The sequence below is a fragment of the Physella acuta genome, unplaced genomic scaffold (genome assembly GCF_028476545.2).
Source record: "Physella acuta isolate Inbredline_101_S28 unplaced genomic scaffold, ASM2847654v3 ptg000167l, whole genome shotgun sequence".
Lineage (NCBI taxonomy): Eukaryota > Metazoa > Mollusca > Gastropoda > Physidae > Physella > Physella acuta.
The window spans coordinates 42,021-59,926 of NW_026731686.1; the positions used below are offsets into that span (position 1 = coordinate 42,021).

Genomic DNA, 17,906 nt, shown 5'->3' on the forward strand with positions numbered 1-17,906 from the left:
AAAAAATCTCTAATTTTTTTTAGAAAAATAAGAGATACAAAATATATATGCGAAAAGTTCCAAAAAGCTTATTTATAATAATAACATGATATAAAAGTTTGAAATTCTTCGATTTTTTTTTAAAAAGGGAAATAGCTCACCGCTTATAGAAACCAACGTATAGGATCTAATAGCTAAATTTACTCGAATATTATTTAAAATAAAATTGTATCCGAATTTAGACGACTTCACTGCCAAACAAACAAAGATTTATATAAAATATTTTAGGCCTAAAATAATTTAGTGAAGAAACTCAATAGCTCATTGTTTAATTGGCCTGAATCTCGAAAATGGTAACTTTTTACTTTAAAGCTATTGTTTTGACTACTAAGTCACAAAAAGCATGTAAAGTGCTGGTAAGTAGGTCACCAACCCATTCTATGGCTCATGTAGGATTTATTTAGCTGAAGAACTGGTTGTGACCTACTTACTTACCAGCCCTATTATTGAACAGAAGAGCACATAAGTTAATACAAAATAATCTGTACTCATTTCAACATGTTTTACAAACGAAACTTTGTTTCGACTTTTATTTTTTGGTTGGCCGGCTGTACAATATGTTTCATTAACTTCCTATCATTTGATATAACCCAGTAATTAAACATGTACACTATAAAAGTTATACCAGTATTAGTGTTCTATATTGCATTAACTTGACACGGCCATAATAAAATAGTGATTAAAATATTCGTACAATAAATGCATGTGTTTATAGATTTTACATACTAAAAGGGTTACTAACATCGTACAGAAGAGTTTTAAAAAAGGATACATTCTTAATTTCCCTTTACATGAAGCCACACAATCCCCTCACACTATGAACACAAAAAAAATTATATTCACTGTGAACAAGTAACGCCTTTCAGCCTAAATTCTCTTTTAACACGTTTACTTTTTAAATGTAAATAGTGATCATATTTTCTGACCTACCCCCACGCCGTCATCGTCACACGTCGTCAGAAAAATCCGACAAGTAGAAATGTGACGTCATTTGTGAACCTGAAAGACTCAAGTTCAAATCCGGGTTTAATTCAATAGAACTTCCCTGAGTCCGCCCAGCTCTGATGGGTATCAGAAAGTTAAGGGGCAGTAGAGGTAGATGGACAAACAGCTAATCACACGATCTCTCCATATACTGATTCTAAAGTTTATCTAATCATTAACTATTAACAGAAATAAAGCATCCAGCCTCACACGAACTCTAAATTTAAACAAACCCTTAACTCTTACCACATTATGGATATGATTGTTTAAGTGTTATGGTAATGCTCAGGAACAACTTGTGATCAATGTCGGGGAATGGGTTAATATACAGAAGTAATTGAAGTAAGGGGAGTAGTTGACTAGACGTAATGTCCTGCTTGAAAATATTTACCTAACATAACTATTAGTCCTTAAAAAAACAAAAGGTGTTATATACGGGGAGGTGAAAGGTATATATCGTAACGTGTGATATCCTGATCATAAAACGATACAAAACATTAGCTGTGTTTACAATATGTATTGAGGATATTATTATGGGTTAGCGTATGGATATATTTAGGAACCAGATCACTCGATGTTCTGACTTGGTTCTTTATCTCGATGTTGACTTTATGAGGCTCAATCTTGACCAGTGGAGCATCGTTAGACGACCTGAAATGTGCTCTGATGTATCACATCAGGCACATCCTCGCCACGGTCTGCTGATCGCTTGCGTTAATTAACAGGTTTCACTGTAACTTCGTAGCTCTTCCTTATGACGTCATCAAACCTCCCAGTGAGATGGAAGACGTATCTGTTTTTATTACACAAATCGTCGATTAAACTTTTTGCATCCGGGTATGCGTGTTTCATGAGTTCCCACAACCAAGGCGATAACATAGCATCGTTTTTATTTTTCAGATCCTCGTAGAAAGGTGTGCGGGAATCGCCGAATTTGTAGTTAAACGTGGGTCGATCTTTGCTACCACGATACGTGTTATGGTAGTTAGACTCGATACTATTTGGTCCATTACCCCAGCGCAAAAATCCTTGAAGCTCAGTGGAAAACTTCGCCATAACGGTAGCAGTGTAGGTTGTAGTGGTTCTAGTTTTGTGAACGATATAATGTAATTTTACTGCAGAATGCGGGTTCAAGTCTTTTGATGTGCTGTGAGTTAAGATTCCAAAGTTTTCTTTATTGTTTTGGTCGGATGTAACTGTGCTGTTTTCATACTTGAAGGTATAAACGACAGGTGTACTATTAACTGTTGAGGGGGGTGTGTAGCTGATCTGACCGTTCAGCTCGTCGCTGTGTTTCCAAGAACTTGTTGTGGTGTGAGTTACACTACGTACTTTCGGAATAATTCTCGAGTAAGTCTTTGTGGCTTTAAAGCTTTCATTATTTTCAAGAGTAACAATCTCAATAGTTTCCGGAATCAAGTCTTGTAATACAGGCGTTCCATATTTGATGTGATTTATTTCAAATCTCCAGTCACCGTAGGCCATGCTCAGACGTTTATCGCTCATGTAGCCCTCACAACGTCCGCTTTTATCAGCGTGCCATGCGTCGCCAGTTCTTCTAAAATCTTCACCAACATACGGTGCCCTGCAACCCGAGCACCAGCCGTAGCCCAGGTAATGTGCCAGTAAAGCCATGTCCGACATCGTGGTGTCCATGATGCGAGTCTTCACCTTACTCGCTTCGTCGAGTTCTTCCGGAGCTGAAACCGTCTTGCAACACCGTAGTTTATCCAGGCAGTATAGTTTATCGCAGTCACCGCGATATATCCCCGTGACGTAGTAGTCGTTGTTACATCTACATAAGCCTTTGTTATCAAAGCATACTGAGATATCATGGTCATAGCAGTGTCCATAATATGACGGATGGTCAGCTTGTTTTGAGCATCTACCTTCTTCTATATTATTCAACAGGCCTTTGTTGATGTCGCTTCTGTACAAACCGTTTAGGAAATAACCATCCGGGCAGTTGGCCCAGGAGTCGCCTTTATCGAAGGTGGACCACCAATCAGCGTACACCGTCTGGGTTTTACACCGTGTCCGGTTTCTAGGGCTGCAGTCAGCCTTGTCAAACAACTGCAGGGGATCGTCATCCAAACCTGTCCTCTCGTTTCTATAGAAACCCGAGATGAATTCATCTCTATTGATACACTCTGCTAGAGCAACAAGCTTTGGGGAAGACTTTCGGGAGGATTTACAACCAGCTACGTAAGCCGACATAGCCAGTAGTGCGATAGGTAACGCCAACAGCATATTTATTGTATAGCCTGTAGAGTAAAAGAAATACACATTGTACAAAGTGGTAGCGCTAACTTATAATTGTATTTCTAGATCAGGTTACATTGCAAACAATCTTTGTTAATAAAATATGCATTAAATCCGATGGTAGACATCAATACCTTTCATTTCTTTAATTTCCAATTTACCCGAAGGAATTACCAAAACCTCTTTTCTAAACTTTACCCTAGCATTAGCTTTCCAACGCCTGATTATTACGACCGATGTATGAAATAATTTAAATTTTACTTTAAGTTAAAACACAACATTTAAATACGTAAAACCTAATTAGTGGTAAGTTGAATTGCGGTACTCGGGTTTCCATTGAAAAATGATAAAAGTTCGTTTTTTCGTCACGCATATTCGTGTTACGTACATATTACGTCTCTGTACCGTCCAATCATACAATACAGATAAATACTTCTGCACGATGTTTCTCTACTTAAAAAAAAATATTTAATTCCTCTGTGACAGTTATTTTATAGTAAAACATTGATGACTTGTAAGTCTGATTTGAATAAAAAGACCATATAAGAAATCTGTACTTTATTGGTATACGAAGACATACGATTGTCATGCAATTTATTTTGATAAAGTGGTATTAGCAGTTTAGCTAGATACAGATATGCTATATTCTTTAGCATCCTTGACAACGAGTCATTCACATTGTTTCAGAAATGCTTTACACACACACATTATATATATATATATATATATATATATATATATATACATATATATATATATATATATATATATATATAGAGAGAGAGAGAGAGAGAGAGAGAGAGAGAGAGAGAGAGCGAGAGAGAGAGCGAGAGAAAGGATCATAGTGAGAAAGAAAGAAAAAACAACATATCATGTTATCAACAGTATTTTTAAACTGATATTTATACTCACAATACTTGTGTAGTCGAAAACAACTTTCACAGGAAAGTTAGCCTACGTAAACATGAGCCAAAAATGTTATCTACTTCACCAGAGGTGAGAGATTATGTTAAAAGACATCGCTGTACCACGACTTAACTATATGCATTGTTGTGGTTAAGTCGACGCATCTAGCCAGATGTTAGACTTCCATTTTTTGTGATGTACGCCTACTTCATTAATTCTCAGGTTATGGGATAAGATAATGCATAGTTTAGGTTACACAATATAAGAGACGTTGCTGCTAGGGGGTGTGTTGAAGCGGCCTTCCATGGCGTCGACCCCTGGGCTGTTCTAGAAATGTAGAAAATTTAAAAATCTCATTTTGTGATGCATTACGGTATTCATCATAGATGAGTTTTAAGCAAATATACTATATCCTTTTACAGACCGATTAAAATATGTTCAAGTTCTTTATAACTGTTGATAAAAAAAAATAAGCTGGGAGTGATCTATCCTAAACTTTCTAGTGTATTTTTATATAACAAGGGTTGGAACGGTATTTAAATAAAAGGGGTACAGAAATACTAATATTTATAACAAAAGAGCTTTTTCTCGAAAACACATAGGCGAAAGGTTCTTAAAATAATATGCTTTATGATAATATAATATCAAATTATCGAATTCTGACTGTTTTTGAGAAATCGGAATCCAAGTACCCTAGTCAGGTGACCAGGCATTGTCCTTTGTAAAGGAGACAATAGATTTGAAACATAGTCCACCCATCTGAATCGGTAGTAAAATAAAACACTACTTCTGTTTAATCGGTGTGATCTTCAGTGAGATCTTCAATGTAATTTGTGTCTAGTTTTTGTTTGGAATTTCATTAATCAGACTACGATTAGGCGACGAAATATTTCAGATAAAAATCAATAGATAATTCAAAGTATAGGCCCTAAAAGTGTACTATGGCATTTCTTGTAAAAGCAAAAACACGTAAACGTAAATAAAACCGAAGTTTCAAGTATTATATTATTTTTTAATATTTGTATGATACAGGATGCTACATGCTAGTACAGGATAAAAGTTCTACAAATATCACAAACACATATTAACATTGAAAAATGTACAATGGATTTCGGGCCCCAAATAAATGCCGCAAAGAAGTACCGCACATCATGAAAGCCCACTACATAATTATCTTGCGGCTTGTCGAGCAATGGACTTTTTTCAAAGGAATTTTCCAGTGATAGCGTGTGTTTGATTGTAGGGGAAATAGAACTCGGCCTTGGCAATGGTTAAAAAATACAATTATAAATAACTTTTTTTAATATATAAATAAATTTGACAACAATTTTCGAGCCCACTATAGGGTCCCAACCCCCTGACCCATCTGCCACAGTACACTTTGGAGGATCGGTCGAACAGTTACGTGAACCCTATTTGGCTGTCAAAGGGAGCAAGGAGTAACAGAAGACATTAATATTTGAAGTTTTGCCTGTATTTTACACTACAGTTTGTGTAGTGGATTTTTAATGTTTACGAAAGTGACTGTAAAATAAAGATAGTCGTACCGCAGCTACAGAATTTATTTTTACAAACCAGATATCTAGGTGAAAATGCACGAAAATTTAATTCAAAATTAAAAAAAAAAATTAATTATGGTCGGCTGTGGGGCCTAACGGCATGCCCCCCACCCCCCTCCCCAGCACTGCATTTCTTGCCCCTGCCATTAACCACAAAAAGGGACCAACGGTTGTTGATTTGAATATAGGTCTATGTTTTAAGTAATCAAAGACATAAACATACATTACATTTTGTCAAAAACCAAATAACAAAATGCCATGAACACAGAAGACATAAATAAAGATATTATTGTTTAACCATAATCTTGTTCTACACTTCTTAGACTATCTATTGTCCTTTTAATCAATGACAAAGTGATACTCTATATCTCCTGACCAATTCGGTACTTGGCGACAGCTGGTGTTGTCCCAGTTCTAACCTTGTTTGTTCGTCAAGACGTAATTGCATCTCATTTTTTTTTACTTATATACATTCGCAGGCTATAATAGTTAGGAAGAGCGTGTGTGTTTGTCTTCTCATTTTTAGTGCGTTTAATAACTCAGTGTTAAATACGTTTCTAAATATATGTTTCATTTTTTCTGTTTTTAAGTAATTTGTAATTTTCAAAATTTAAATTTTAATTCAATATTAAGGTTTATATTCTATACACTAAGTTTATCATGGGTCGGAATCCTGTTTCTCGAACAATGGAATAAAAAAATTGACAACGAGAGACCACCTCCTTACAACTAATATATATTATATATATATATATATATATATATATATATATATAGGTATATATTAACACCCCCCACCCACTCGCCTCCTAATCGATTATCGCCCTGGCGTGAATATATTTTTATTTGTACTACTAGCTCAAACAACAATGCTAAAGGCCGGTGGCTTCATCCGTGTTGTAGTTTCTGGCTACGATCTGGACCATCTCCAGAGTCTGTCTAGTTTTATTGAACTGTTTATGCTGTAGTGTTGTAAATGTGGATTTTACACCCTATCAAATATACATACATATTAAATAGACACAGTTATGTTTAGATCTCAACAATTGTAGTGGTTTTTGTTTTGATAACTGCAATGTTTCTGTAATTAAATATATGTACAGAAAAATTGCTAAAAACATAGTTTTATATATAGATCAATTTTATTATAAAGCTGTAAATAAACAGTGTGATCATAAAAAGTTTCTATTCATAAAACTATGTTTTTATCAAAATATTTGTTATTTTTTTGTTACAAAAGATTTGTAATTGGAAAGAATTGTTATGGAAGTTGTGATCCTACATCATCAAACCTAAATAACGCAGAATTCAAGTTAAAAAAAAAACAAAAAAAAAAACAAACAAACAATAGAAATGATTAAAAACAAAAACGAGTCTAATTGTGCATCGAAATTTATTGAACTTTAGTATATTATTTGCGATTGTAAACTAGTGTGGAAATATTGTGGAAAAAATAATGACAAGTAAATGAGGTTTAAGTAATTGTTACAATTGTTTTGCTTAATGTTTCATTCCTACAATGTTCAAATATCGATTAATGTGTGTTTATCTATTTGTGTAGGCACATCGGGGATAATTTTTTTCGTTTGTGGATTATAATATCCTTATCCCTGTACACAATCTTTGTATATGTTTTGATTCTATGATTAGTTCAGGATCATGAGAGTTTGCAAGATTAACACGATTTCAGTCTTGTTAATATGGATTATATAGGCACAAAAAACAAATTCACCACAATGACATTAGAATGATATTCTTTTTTCACGCAAACATTAGTAGCAATGGACACTATTAAAATAATAAACCTTTTTAAAATGTTTTTCCCGCTTTAGTTTTTTATAATTATTTTTTGAATTATTTTTTAATTATATTTTTTATTTTATTATTTTTTGTATATTTTTGTATATTTTAATTATTTTATAACATTGTAAAAGTATTTTTAATTTAATTATTTAATATTAAATTTCTAAAAAGTTTTGCCCGCTTTAGTTTTTTTATGATTATTTTATAATCATTTTTTATATTTTTTATTTTATTATTTTTTGTATATTTTAATTATTTAATTTTTTTAGATTTTTTAATTACTTTTTTAAAAATTACTTTTTAATTATAATGTTATTGCGGCCGCAATATCACTCAAAATTGACAAATTTAGAAAAAAAAAAAAAAAAAAAAACAGCCTATTTTTATTATATCTATGTCGACAATAATGATCAGAGTCGAGATCAGTTGTGTCTATTCTAAACATCAATCGCTGATAGAAGGTGAATATAGTTTAAGGCATTGTATTCATGAGATATGCCTTAAACGTCGAAAATAGTGTAAATCGGATTTATTTTAAAAGCTGAAGCAATTATGACTGACGAGAATTTAAAAAGAAATTACGATCTAACATTTCAAGGCTGCGGAAACCATCCTTTAAATTTCCAGAAAACACGACCACTTCGAGACTTTTTAAATTATAAAAAAAGCAACTACATTTCTTTAATTGGACGGCGTAGTCGCATGGTTTAGCGTACAACTGCTAAACTAAATATCTCGAGTTCGGGTCCCGTGCTGGAATTTGATTGACGTCCCTTAAAACTCCCACCTCTAATTGGGTACGAGATTCACGTCAGGGGAAGTTAAGGCAGCTAGGAAGATAGCGTTGACAAAAATATCACTTCATAAACCGAGTTTTAAAAAAAAAACAGGTAAACTCTACTACATTTTTACATGGACCGCTTGGTTAAAAAAGGAAACTACTTTTTAAAAAAAAGTTATACTTGTAAAATTTAGAGGTAGTGTAGAAATTCTTCATCGCTGGTATCGACAGGGTGCTTTAAATTTTTAACTTCATCCTCTTTAGTTTTTGAGATTAATTGTATTTCCGCGAGTCATATTATTGTGATGTGTATAGTTGCCACAAGTATATCATATTGATAAAAGTCAAATATTGACTCAATGTCTGCTCACTGATGATGAGGAACTCTACTGCCTCTATCTTATAGATCGTATGAAATTCATCTTCACGCACAATGGTGTATAATACGGCAAAACCTGCTGCTAGCTAGGGGTAGGACTATGAGTTACTACGATCTGAATTATAATTCAGGTAGCCATACTTTAAAAAACGTCCTTTTTTGCATACCCATCATCCCCTTTTCCTTTTTGTGCCCAAGACACATGGATCCGCTTGTATACCCATGGCATGATTTAAATGTCGGAGAGCCGTTCAGTAACAGAGCAACCAGTATCCCAGGAGCCACAAGGATTGAATCCGCAGCCCTGAATGTTCGATCGCGTATAAGTATAGTAACGTTAAACTCAATTTTTCTCGCGAATTCTAGAACCACCCTGTGATGTCATGCTTCCTAACATCATCACCCCAACGAAACTCGACTGCGGATTAAAGTTTACCAAACCGTAACCCGTGACAACGACGCGGATTATCTCGCCTGCTTCTAGGTTAAACAAACCACCTGTAAAGGAAACAAACAAAAAACAATGTCATTTATTTTTTTCACATTCCACTAAGAAGTAAAACTTAATATCTTTTTCAAACTACAAGGTATCTTTTTGGTTTTAGATTAAACACTACACTAAAATCAAAATTATCTTTAAAACCTGCAATTTCTCAATATTGCCATTCAATACATTGTAACTAATATATCCTGGGTTTGAATCCGGGTTCAAGTCAGTACGATTTCCATGAGTCCACCCAGCTCTAATGGGTACCTTAATCACGTTAGGGAAAGCAAAGATGGCTGGGCATAGTGCTGACATCCATATGCCTTGGTCTCTGAAGCAGATGAACTCTACTTCACCTGCCCCGTGAGATATGGGTACGAACGGGAAATGATTATGATATGCTGCATAACACGACCGTATGTAACTTAAAATAAGATATGTAGCCACTCCCTAGGTCATCGTCACAACAAACACCCTTTAAATATCAAGACAGCCTGACCCAATCTAGTTTATGGCACTGTAAAAGATTGTTTTTGCCCTGTAATTTAAAACGAACTAATCAGTTAACTCTCTTGTCACAATGCATGTAAGTCACATGAACTTGTCAGTATTTTGATAGAGAAACTTAGCTCTTATAACCGCAAATTTAACAACGGTTTTTTTTTTGGTTTGTTTTTGAGCACATACATTCATTATACGAAATTCAAGTCACATAGCTTAACATACATTATCATACAGGTATCTAACTTCACTATCATAACCTTACTAGTAAAGCTGGTCTCTCTGTCCCCTCTACAATCATCACAACAAGTGTGACTTGTCTTCAACAAACATCCACTTTTGGCAGGGTTGTTGTACTTGAATTTTTCTACAAAATGGCCCCATGTCTGATTCGATAAAATATGTTAAAAACAACATTTTATGCCTTTCTTCAATAGCCATGTTTCACAATATAAAAAATGCAAATAAATAAAAAAAATAAATGATTGAAATAGTTAAAACACATTATGGTAACCTTTACACATTTACCATGCAACAACACACCGGCAATAATTAAAAAAAATATTAAAATCAAAATAAGTAAACACAGGAAAAGTAAAATACTTATTTTTAAAAAGTTAATTAAATTTAGCAATAGCGCCAGATAAACAGAAAGAATATGTCTGAAAGTCATAAAAGGGAAAAAAAACTTTGTGTCGTTTAATTCACAAGTTATAACTTAAACAACTAATTTGCTTTTTAAAAGTTTTGTTTAGCTACTAATAAATGTTCATCGAAAAAGGTAAAACAGGTTCTGAGGCAAAACGTACACAAGACGCTGATTCTTTTCAGTCAATTTTTGTGTTGAATACAAATTTTATAATCAAAACAATACATTAAAATGAATGTTTTTACAGTCATTGATGACTGCTGTTGATAGTTTTCTCAAAAGACCTCTGGCAAGTTCTATTTCCTTAAAACTGTTCTCAAAACTAAGTACTATTGAGTTTATTTTTCAGTACCTGAGTCGTGTTTATAAGTGTATGAATACATGTTGTAAAAAAAAACCGTTCCAGTGGATTAGTTCCACAAGGTCAAGGAGACTCACTTGCATGAACATGTTTATTAGCCAATACTATTTTTTCCTATTCTCTCTCAAAGATGTGTTTTCAAGAATTAGTACAAACAGACCAGTTCTCAAGGAACACTGAGACGGATCCAAATGACTACAAGAGCCATTCATGGTTCTTCTTTCAGTTAGACAATGTAGAGCAGCTAAGCACTGATCAAGCTGTAGGCCTACAGCATGCCTGTGCATTATGGCAGCTGTAGCTGTTAGGTACAATTATTATAACCGAAAGGCCAAATCAAACATATGATCTTCTTAGTCTGACCTTGTCCTTGAACTCTTTACACGTGAGCTTGCTTTGAGGTTGGAAGTACAGACTGCTGTAGATGTAGTAGAGTCCAGTGTGTAGAATCTTCATGCCGTCAGACAAGACCTCGACTCCTCTGGAATGTTCTACCAGCGGGTCTGGTGTAGAGTTCTGATGGAGGAGCAACAGGGTCGCCTTCACGTTCCCAGTTGTTGGCTCTGTAATAAATAATATGACATGGTCATACTATTGTAAACTCCATTCTCAGAAATGTAAGTATGTTTTGGCACTGCTTTCAAAATAATTTGAAACGATTTAGCGGCAAGATAATTAAAGTTTTCTTAAACATTATGTTATAGTCCAAATGAAATCAAAAGAAATATAAAGGTGTTACCACTACGTTTAAATGTCTATATTGTTGGTAAATAATATAGAAGATATATACAATACAGTCATAGACCATTTATCTGGTAATCATATGATGTTTAATTATGCGAGATTAGATAAAAGATTAACGTGATTTTACAATGCAGATTACACTATTGACATGAAAAAATCAAGATTAATAATCGAAATTATGCATCAACATTGTGTCTGTATAAACAGCTTGAATTAATTTATAGAGGTGAAAAGTGTAATTAAATCAGCTTAAACTACCTGAGTTAGGTGCAGGTGGGTAGACACGTCTGTGAGCTGTTGCTGGACTGAAGAAAAACTCGGACAATGGACGTTCATCATGGACATCTGAAACATCAAGTTTGTGAATCAGAATCTAGCGCTGGGTGCACACTTTAAAACATCAAAGTAAAGTCGTTAAATACAGCATGCAAAAAGGTTTCACTCACCTGAAACCTCGGAACGGCTTTGTATGTTCTAGAAGAAACGATACAAATAGCAAAAAAGAAATAGAAAACATGATGTGTATATTTAATTTGAGTAATTTTGCAAATTTTAATATATATTTTTTTTAAAGCTCGTGAATTTTGTAACGGAACTGACGATAAAATACTTTACCACTCTCTCTCTCTCTCTCTCTCTCTCTCTCTCTCTCTCTCTCTCTATATATATATATATATATATATATATATATATATATATATATATATATATATATATATATATATATATATAAACCTATCGCTAAACGAACATGATTTGTGTGTTTTATTAAGCAGCGTATACCCGGCATAGACGCTTAACAAAAGAACATATAAACCTAAATAAAACACATACCCAAACCCAAACACAAATGCAAACAAAAACGCATGCACAAACATAAACGCAAACATAAACACAAATGCGAATACAAACAAAACGCAAACGCAATCCATAACCAAAACCTAAACCTAAACTCAAACAATATCTCAGAAAATGATGCAAAATTAAACGCGAACATCAACACAAACTTAAATGCAAACATAAGCGCATAGTTGTCATATTATAGCCCTGGACGCACGATTGCACTCTGATGGGGTGCAGGCGGAACGAAAACAAAACGCAAAAAAGAAAACAGAATACAAACGTAAACACAAACAAAAACGCATACACAACGCAAACACAAACGCAAATATAATTGCAAACCCCAAAAAACACAAACACGTACGTTAACACAACTATAAACGCAAATATAACCGCAAACACAAAAGCAAACAGAATACAAACGTAAACACAAACAAAAACGCAAACACAAACGCAAATATAATTGAAAACACAAAAACAAACACAAACATAAACGTAAATATAACCAAACGCAAACCTAAACGTAAAAAAATAACGCAGAAATTAAACACAAAAACAGAATTAAACGCGAACATCAACACAAACTATAATGCTAACCTAAAAGCATAGTTCTTACGGAATAGCCCTTGGCGTCAAATCGCACCCTGTCGTGGCGCTGGCGGAACTACCTGATTTAATTTAGTAAACGACTATAATACCCTATCTTATCCATAGTTTATCGCACTGCTTAAACTACATACACACAGAGCCACATAATCCATTTCGGCTTTGTATATTATATATATATATATATATATATATATATATATATATATATATATATATATATATATATATATATATATATATATATATATATATATATATATATATTGTATATGTTTGTATAAGAACTGACCATTTCAATGAATTTTGAGAGTTGGATATAATCATGAGCACAGCACTGCTCCACACCGTTCTCTCCATGTTGTAGAGTCAACGATTCTATCAGTGCGTTACCTCTGTGAAACATGCGCAACTTCGCACACTCAATACAGACAAGTGGCTTGCTCTGCTGAAAAAGTTATGTGTTCAAATGAAGGAAAAATGACTGAGAAGGTATCTAGATCTACTACTTCTATCCGGGTTGGTTACTTTAAATATTTGTTTTATCATAGTTCACAAGCCTAGTGGACGCTTGAAATATAGTAGATGTGTAGCATTCTGTCGCAAATATGGGACGGCGTGGCCTAGCGGTAAAGAGCTAGACTGCTAACCCGAAAGTCTCGTGTTCGAATCACGGTTCATGTCTGTAAACCGTCCCTGAGTTCACACTGCCTTGATGGGTACCTAACTCACGATAGGGCAAACAAAGGCTATCCATTCGTATGTCGAGTCCATTTGTAGAAGATTAGCTCTACTTTATCTGCTCCGTGTGTCTTGGGCATGAACGGGAAAAATAATGAATCGGTCTCGAATAGGCTGGTTTAAAAATAAGTTACACTTCATAGAAATGTGACGTCAATTTGGCTATAGGGCCCTACTCCTGGTGTTTTAATTCCAGGTTCATTTTTTTTTAAAATTGACTTATCTGTTTGTTCATTTAGAACAGGGGTTCCCAACCCAGTGCCCGCGGGCGCCATGGCGCCCGCCGAACGATTCGTATGTGCCCGCCTCTCACTATTCGACAGAGACAGAGTTTTTTCATAAACATTATTGAAAGGTTGAAGGGGATGGAAATCGAAAATTGCAGGGTGGGGGTGCAAATCGAAAATTTGAGGGGGGTGCAAATCGAATGTTTGAGGAGGGAGGGGGGGTGCAAATCGAAAGTTTTGTCCCGGGGTGACGGGAAGGGTCGCTACGCCTCTGGAAGGAGTTTGTCGATTTAAAATAGGTGGTGCCAGCCAACCTACCGATATTTTAGAATGTGCTCTAGAGTAAAAAAAGGTTGGGAACCCCTGATTTAGAACGTTGTGTTTTGAATTAGCTGTACCAAATACCATTATATATGACATTGAGTATCAGTGTTAAGGATACAGTAATATATTGTAGATGTTTCGTAAGTGCTTAAAGGTGTGAGGAGACAGATTATAGGGACCAGAAGAAGATACAGGCCAAGTGGGGGGGGGGGGGGGGGAAGGTCGGCTTAAGGGGTAGGGATGGGGGTGGCGGAATTGTTGAAAATAGATCTTTTGTTTTATTAGGGGAAACGTCCGATTTGGAAAAAGACATGCGATCAAACGTCCGATACCCTTACATACACATAAACATGCATACGCATATATATATATATATATATATATATATATATATATATATATATATATATATATATAGAGAGAGAGAGAGAGAGAGAGAGAGAGAGAGAGAGAGAGAGAGAGAAAGAGAGAGAACGAGAGAGAGAGAGAAAGAGCTAGAGAGACGGTGTGTATAATTTTTAAAATACACATATAATTATATATCACGTGACTTACTTCTATGTTATTGGTCAGCAAAGCCCCATAGGAGATGGCGATACAGCACATAACTATCAGAATCAATGACAGCACGATTGTCAACCTAAAAGCAATACAAATGTATACACTGAAAGAGTAGCGATCAAAATGAAAGCAATACAAATTTAAATATTGAAATGCTTACTTTAGTTCATTTTTAATACACACTAAATCAAGATGAACCACGATCTATAAAATTTAAATTGTTGATTTGAGCTAATTTTCCGTAATGTTTTCTTTAAACAGATAAATAATGATTAATATCGAATACAATTTATATATACATTTTAGAGTTGAAAATATATTATATAGCAAAAGGCAGTGCCTTAATGTAGCTTTGGATTTGTTATGATTTGTGTGTGAATATTATTAGTATTCTTAGGTATAATAGATTTTATGAGTTGAAATTTAATGAAAAACCATTCGTGTAAATAACATTTATTGTATGGATAAAATTATACACTAAAATTAAGCTAACCCCTGAAAACCCTTTGAAGGAAATTTCAATAATTATAATCCAAGCTGTTTGACGGGTGGTTGTGTGTTTATTATACGCGAGTATATATGAGAATATAGGACCTGAATATTTTCACGTACAAACCAGTGTTTCTTCCAGAATTTTCTACTCCGGGAGGGGGGGGGGGGAGGAGCACTTGATTATTGGTATATGTTTTCTATATAAATTCCATTTCGTTCGTGGGAGCGGTGTCTCTGCCCCCCCCCCCCCGCCCCGAATAGATGCCTGGAAGAAGCACTGGTACAAACTTTTTTCATTCTCTGTTAATGTTTGCCTATGGGACATTTTTTTCACTTCTAAACCATGGATGTAATTGCGCCAAAGTATTTTATTTAGTGGTTAAAAATATCGCGTTGTGGAACAATAAAGTTTCTCTGTTTAGACGTCGTTTATTAAGCAGCCTGACAACTTAAATCCTTGTCGAGAAACAGTAGCCTGCTAAAATCAAAAGACTTCTTTTAACAGTTGTAAGGCAATGGATTCAACCGAGCCAAGTTTTGAATTTATTTCTATGACCGATTACAATATTTTTTAAATACATGTACGATATTTTAAAATTAAATAATGCAATAAAATCTGTTTGCTTTCTTTTGTTGGATTTTACTATAGAATGAACGGATTTTATGGTTTTATTATTTTCGATACCCAAGTTAAATTTGTAAAACGTCAAACATAATTTGGTATTTTACATTTTGTAACTGAAAATGTACTTAAACGTGGCATAGCAAGGATTAGTCGATTGAAAAAAAGTAGAAGTCGTATAGTTTTGAGTACAATAAATTACTAGGAGGTAGGGTTTTTAGAAGATCGATCACGTAATTTCTGTATAGCCAATCAATACTTGTCTTACGAAAGTGAAAGCTCGGGTTATAATTTAGGCTTGATGAAAATGAATAGAAAAGTACCCTTAAACACACACAAACATTTGCAGGTTTTATAACCCTGATTTTTAAAATACTAAATTTCTGAAATTTTTAAAGATTAAAAAAAAATTCTTTAAGGCCGCCATAAGCCAAAACTGATAAAACAGGACTATTATTCGCAGAGGCGTATCGACGGAGGGGGGGGGGGCGGACCCCACCGGGTGCTACCATTTAGGGTGCTGACACCAAGGCAAAAATAGCAAAATATATATAGAAAAATAATAATTCCTCTTAATTAAGTGATTAATTCGAGTGTTAAATAGTCTTTTAACAGGTGCAAATCCAAAATTTGAGGAGGGGTGGGGGGTGCAAATCGAAAGTTTGAGGGGGGGGGGGGGCTGCAAAAAACGAAAATTGAAAGTTTGTCCCCGGGAAGAGTGGCTACGCCTCTTGGGGGGTGACATCATTAAGTGCCGCAACGGGTGACACCCGACCTCGCTACGCCACTGGTTATTCGTGTCCATAATACTAATAGGAGGATTGCCATGAATTCGTTGATGTTCGCTGACGTTTTCTTGAAGACCTATCCAGTAACATTTTTTTTAAAAAGTTGATATAGAAATTAGAACCAATACCTCTGAAATTTTCTGACTGATTCGTAGGACTGTTCTAAAGTCTGAAGACCACTTTCAACAAGAGGAAGAGCTTTAGACATTTCACACAAATAGTTCAGATCCAGTTCTTCAGAGAGATCTGATATACATTTTTGAAATAACAAGGTCTGAGTTGATTTGAAAAGCTTTCAATTAACTAAATAAATAGAACTATAAACATAGTTTGACTAAACTGTTAACATTAAAATATGATTAGATGAAAATGTATATTTAAAATATTAAATTAAAAGAAGTAGTAATTCAAAATAAAAAATATACATGTAAAAGTGTCAAAACACAATTTTAAGAAGAAATACAATGTTTTTAAATAAAGTATGTGAATATTTGATGTTAAAAAAAAACACTAAAATATTACACGTAGGCTTAAAAGTATTTTAACGCTAATAATGATTTATCATGTTTTTTACACAGTATATATGTTACAAAACTAATCAGACTTGCTGTACATTTTTATTTTTAGTTAACTTATACTACTTTACGTTTAATAAGCCTTGTCTGTTCAACTTGGCGCTTATACCAAGCCTATATGACTTCTATGCAACCCCCAATGATCAGTAAGGTAGTCAAAACAAGGTCTAACAATCGAAATCTCGTTCTCGGAAGGTTTGTGGAATTTTGTGAGAGATTTTACTGCCATAATTTAGAGCTTACGTTATAACCTTATAAACTATATTAAAGCAGAAACTAAACGAACATCTACATTTTAACAAATTCAACTTACCCTATCGTAACCATCGAGGCAAGTGAGGGGAAAACACACGTAATATATCGTTCTACACTGCCATATTTTTTTAGTAGGCTGCTTTTTACTGTTAGATGGTTTAGATGCTTTTTCTTTAAGATAATTTGGTTTCTGTTTAGATATGGAAACAGATACATTATTGAAGGTAAAGGAGCTATGACGTGTTTATTTAAATTTCGATACTTTACGTTTGTTAAGTAGGATCGATATACATTTTTAGGTTGATGTTTTCACATCGATTCAGCAATCTTTTAGGCAACGTAATATCGGGAAAACCACGTATGAAACTTTTTCAGGAAAATCCATGTTGAACCTTGAACGTTGGAGCAAGTCGGCTGCCA

At 34.4% G+C, this 17,906-nt stretch overlaps 2 protein-coding genes across 2 annotated transcripts; both read right to left on the reverse strand.

Annotated features, from left to right (window-relative positions):
* Window positions 1-1,737: 1,737 nt before the first annotated feature.
* Window positions 1,738-3,240, reverse strand: LOC131936092 (uncharacterized). The gene has a single exon (XM_059292947.1). It carries the CDS (start codon window positions 3,238-3,240, stop codon window positions 1,738-1,740), a length of 1,503 nt encoding a protein of 500 aa, XP_059148930.1.
* Window positions 3,241-8,939: 5,699 nt separating this feature from the next.
* Window positions 8,940-17,325, reverse strand: LOC131936093 (uncharacterized). The gene is made up of 9 exons (XM_059292948.1): window positions 17,303-17,325; window positions 16,785-16,902; window positions 14,749-14,833; window positions 13,194-13,349; window positions 11,902-11,929; window positions 11,714-11,800; window positions 11,075-11,274; window positions 9,967-10,087; window positions 8,940-9,211 (listed from the first exon to the last, which is right to left on the reverse strand). The coding sequence occupies exons 2-9, from the start codon at window positions 16,862-16,864 to the stop codon at window positions 9,057-9,059; spliced, it is 912 nt and encodes a 303-aa protein (XP_059148931.1). The 5' UTR covers window positions 16,865-16,902; window positions 17,303-17,325; the 3' UTR covers window positions 8,940-9,056.
* Between the last annotated feature and the right edge of the window lie 581 nt (window positions 17,326-17,906).

Coding starts and splice junctions, on each gene's coding strand:
- LOC131936092 (XM_059292947.1), bottom strand. CDS start 3,240: ATGTCGGCTTACGTAGCTGGTTGTAAATCCTCCCGAAAGTCTTCCCCA.
- LOC131936093 (XM_059292948.1), bottom strand. CDS start 16,864: ATGTCTAAAGCTCTTCCTCTTGTTGAAAGTGGTCTTCAGACTTTAGAA. Junction 11,930..13,193: donor TCTCAAAATTCATTGAAATG/GTCAGTTCTTAT, acceptor CGTTTCTTCTAG/AACATACAAAGCCGTTCCGA. Junction 10,088..11,074: donor GTAAAGAGTTCAAGGACAAG/GTCAGACTAAGA, acceptor TTATCGAATCAG/ACATGGGGCCATTTTGTAGA.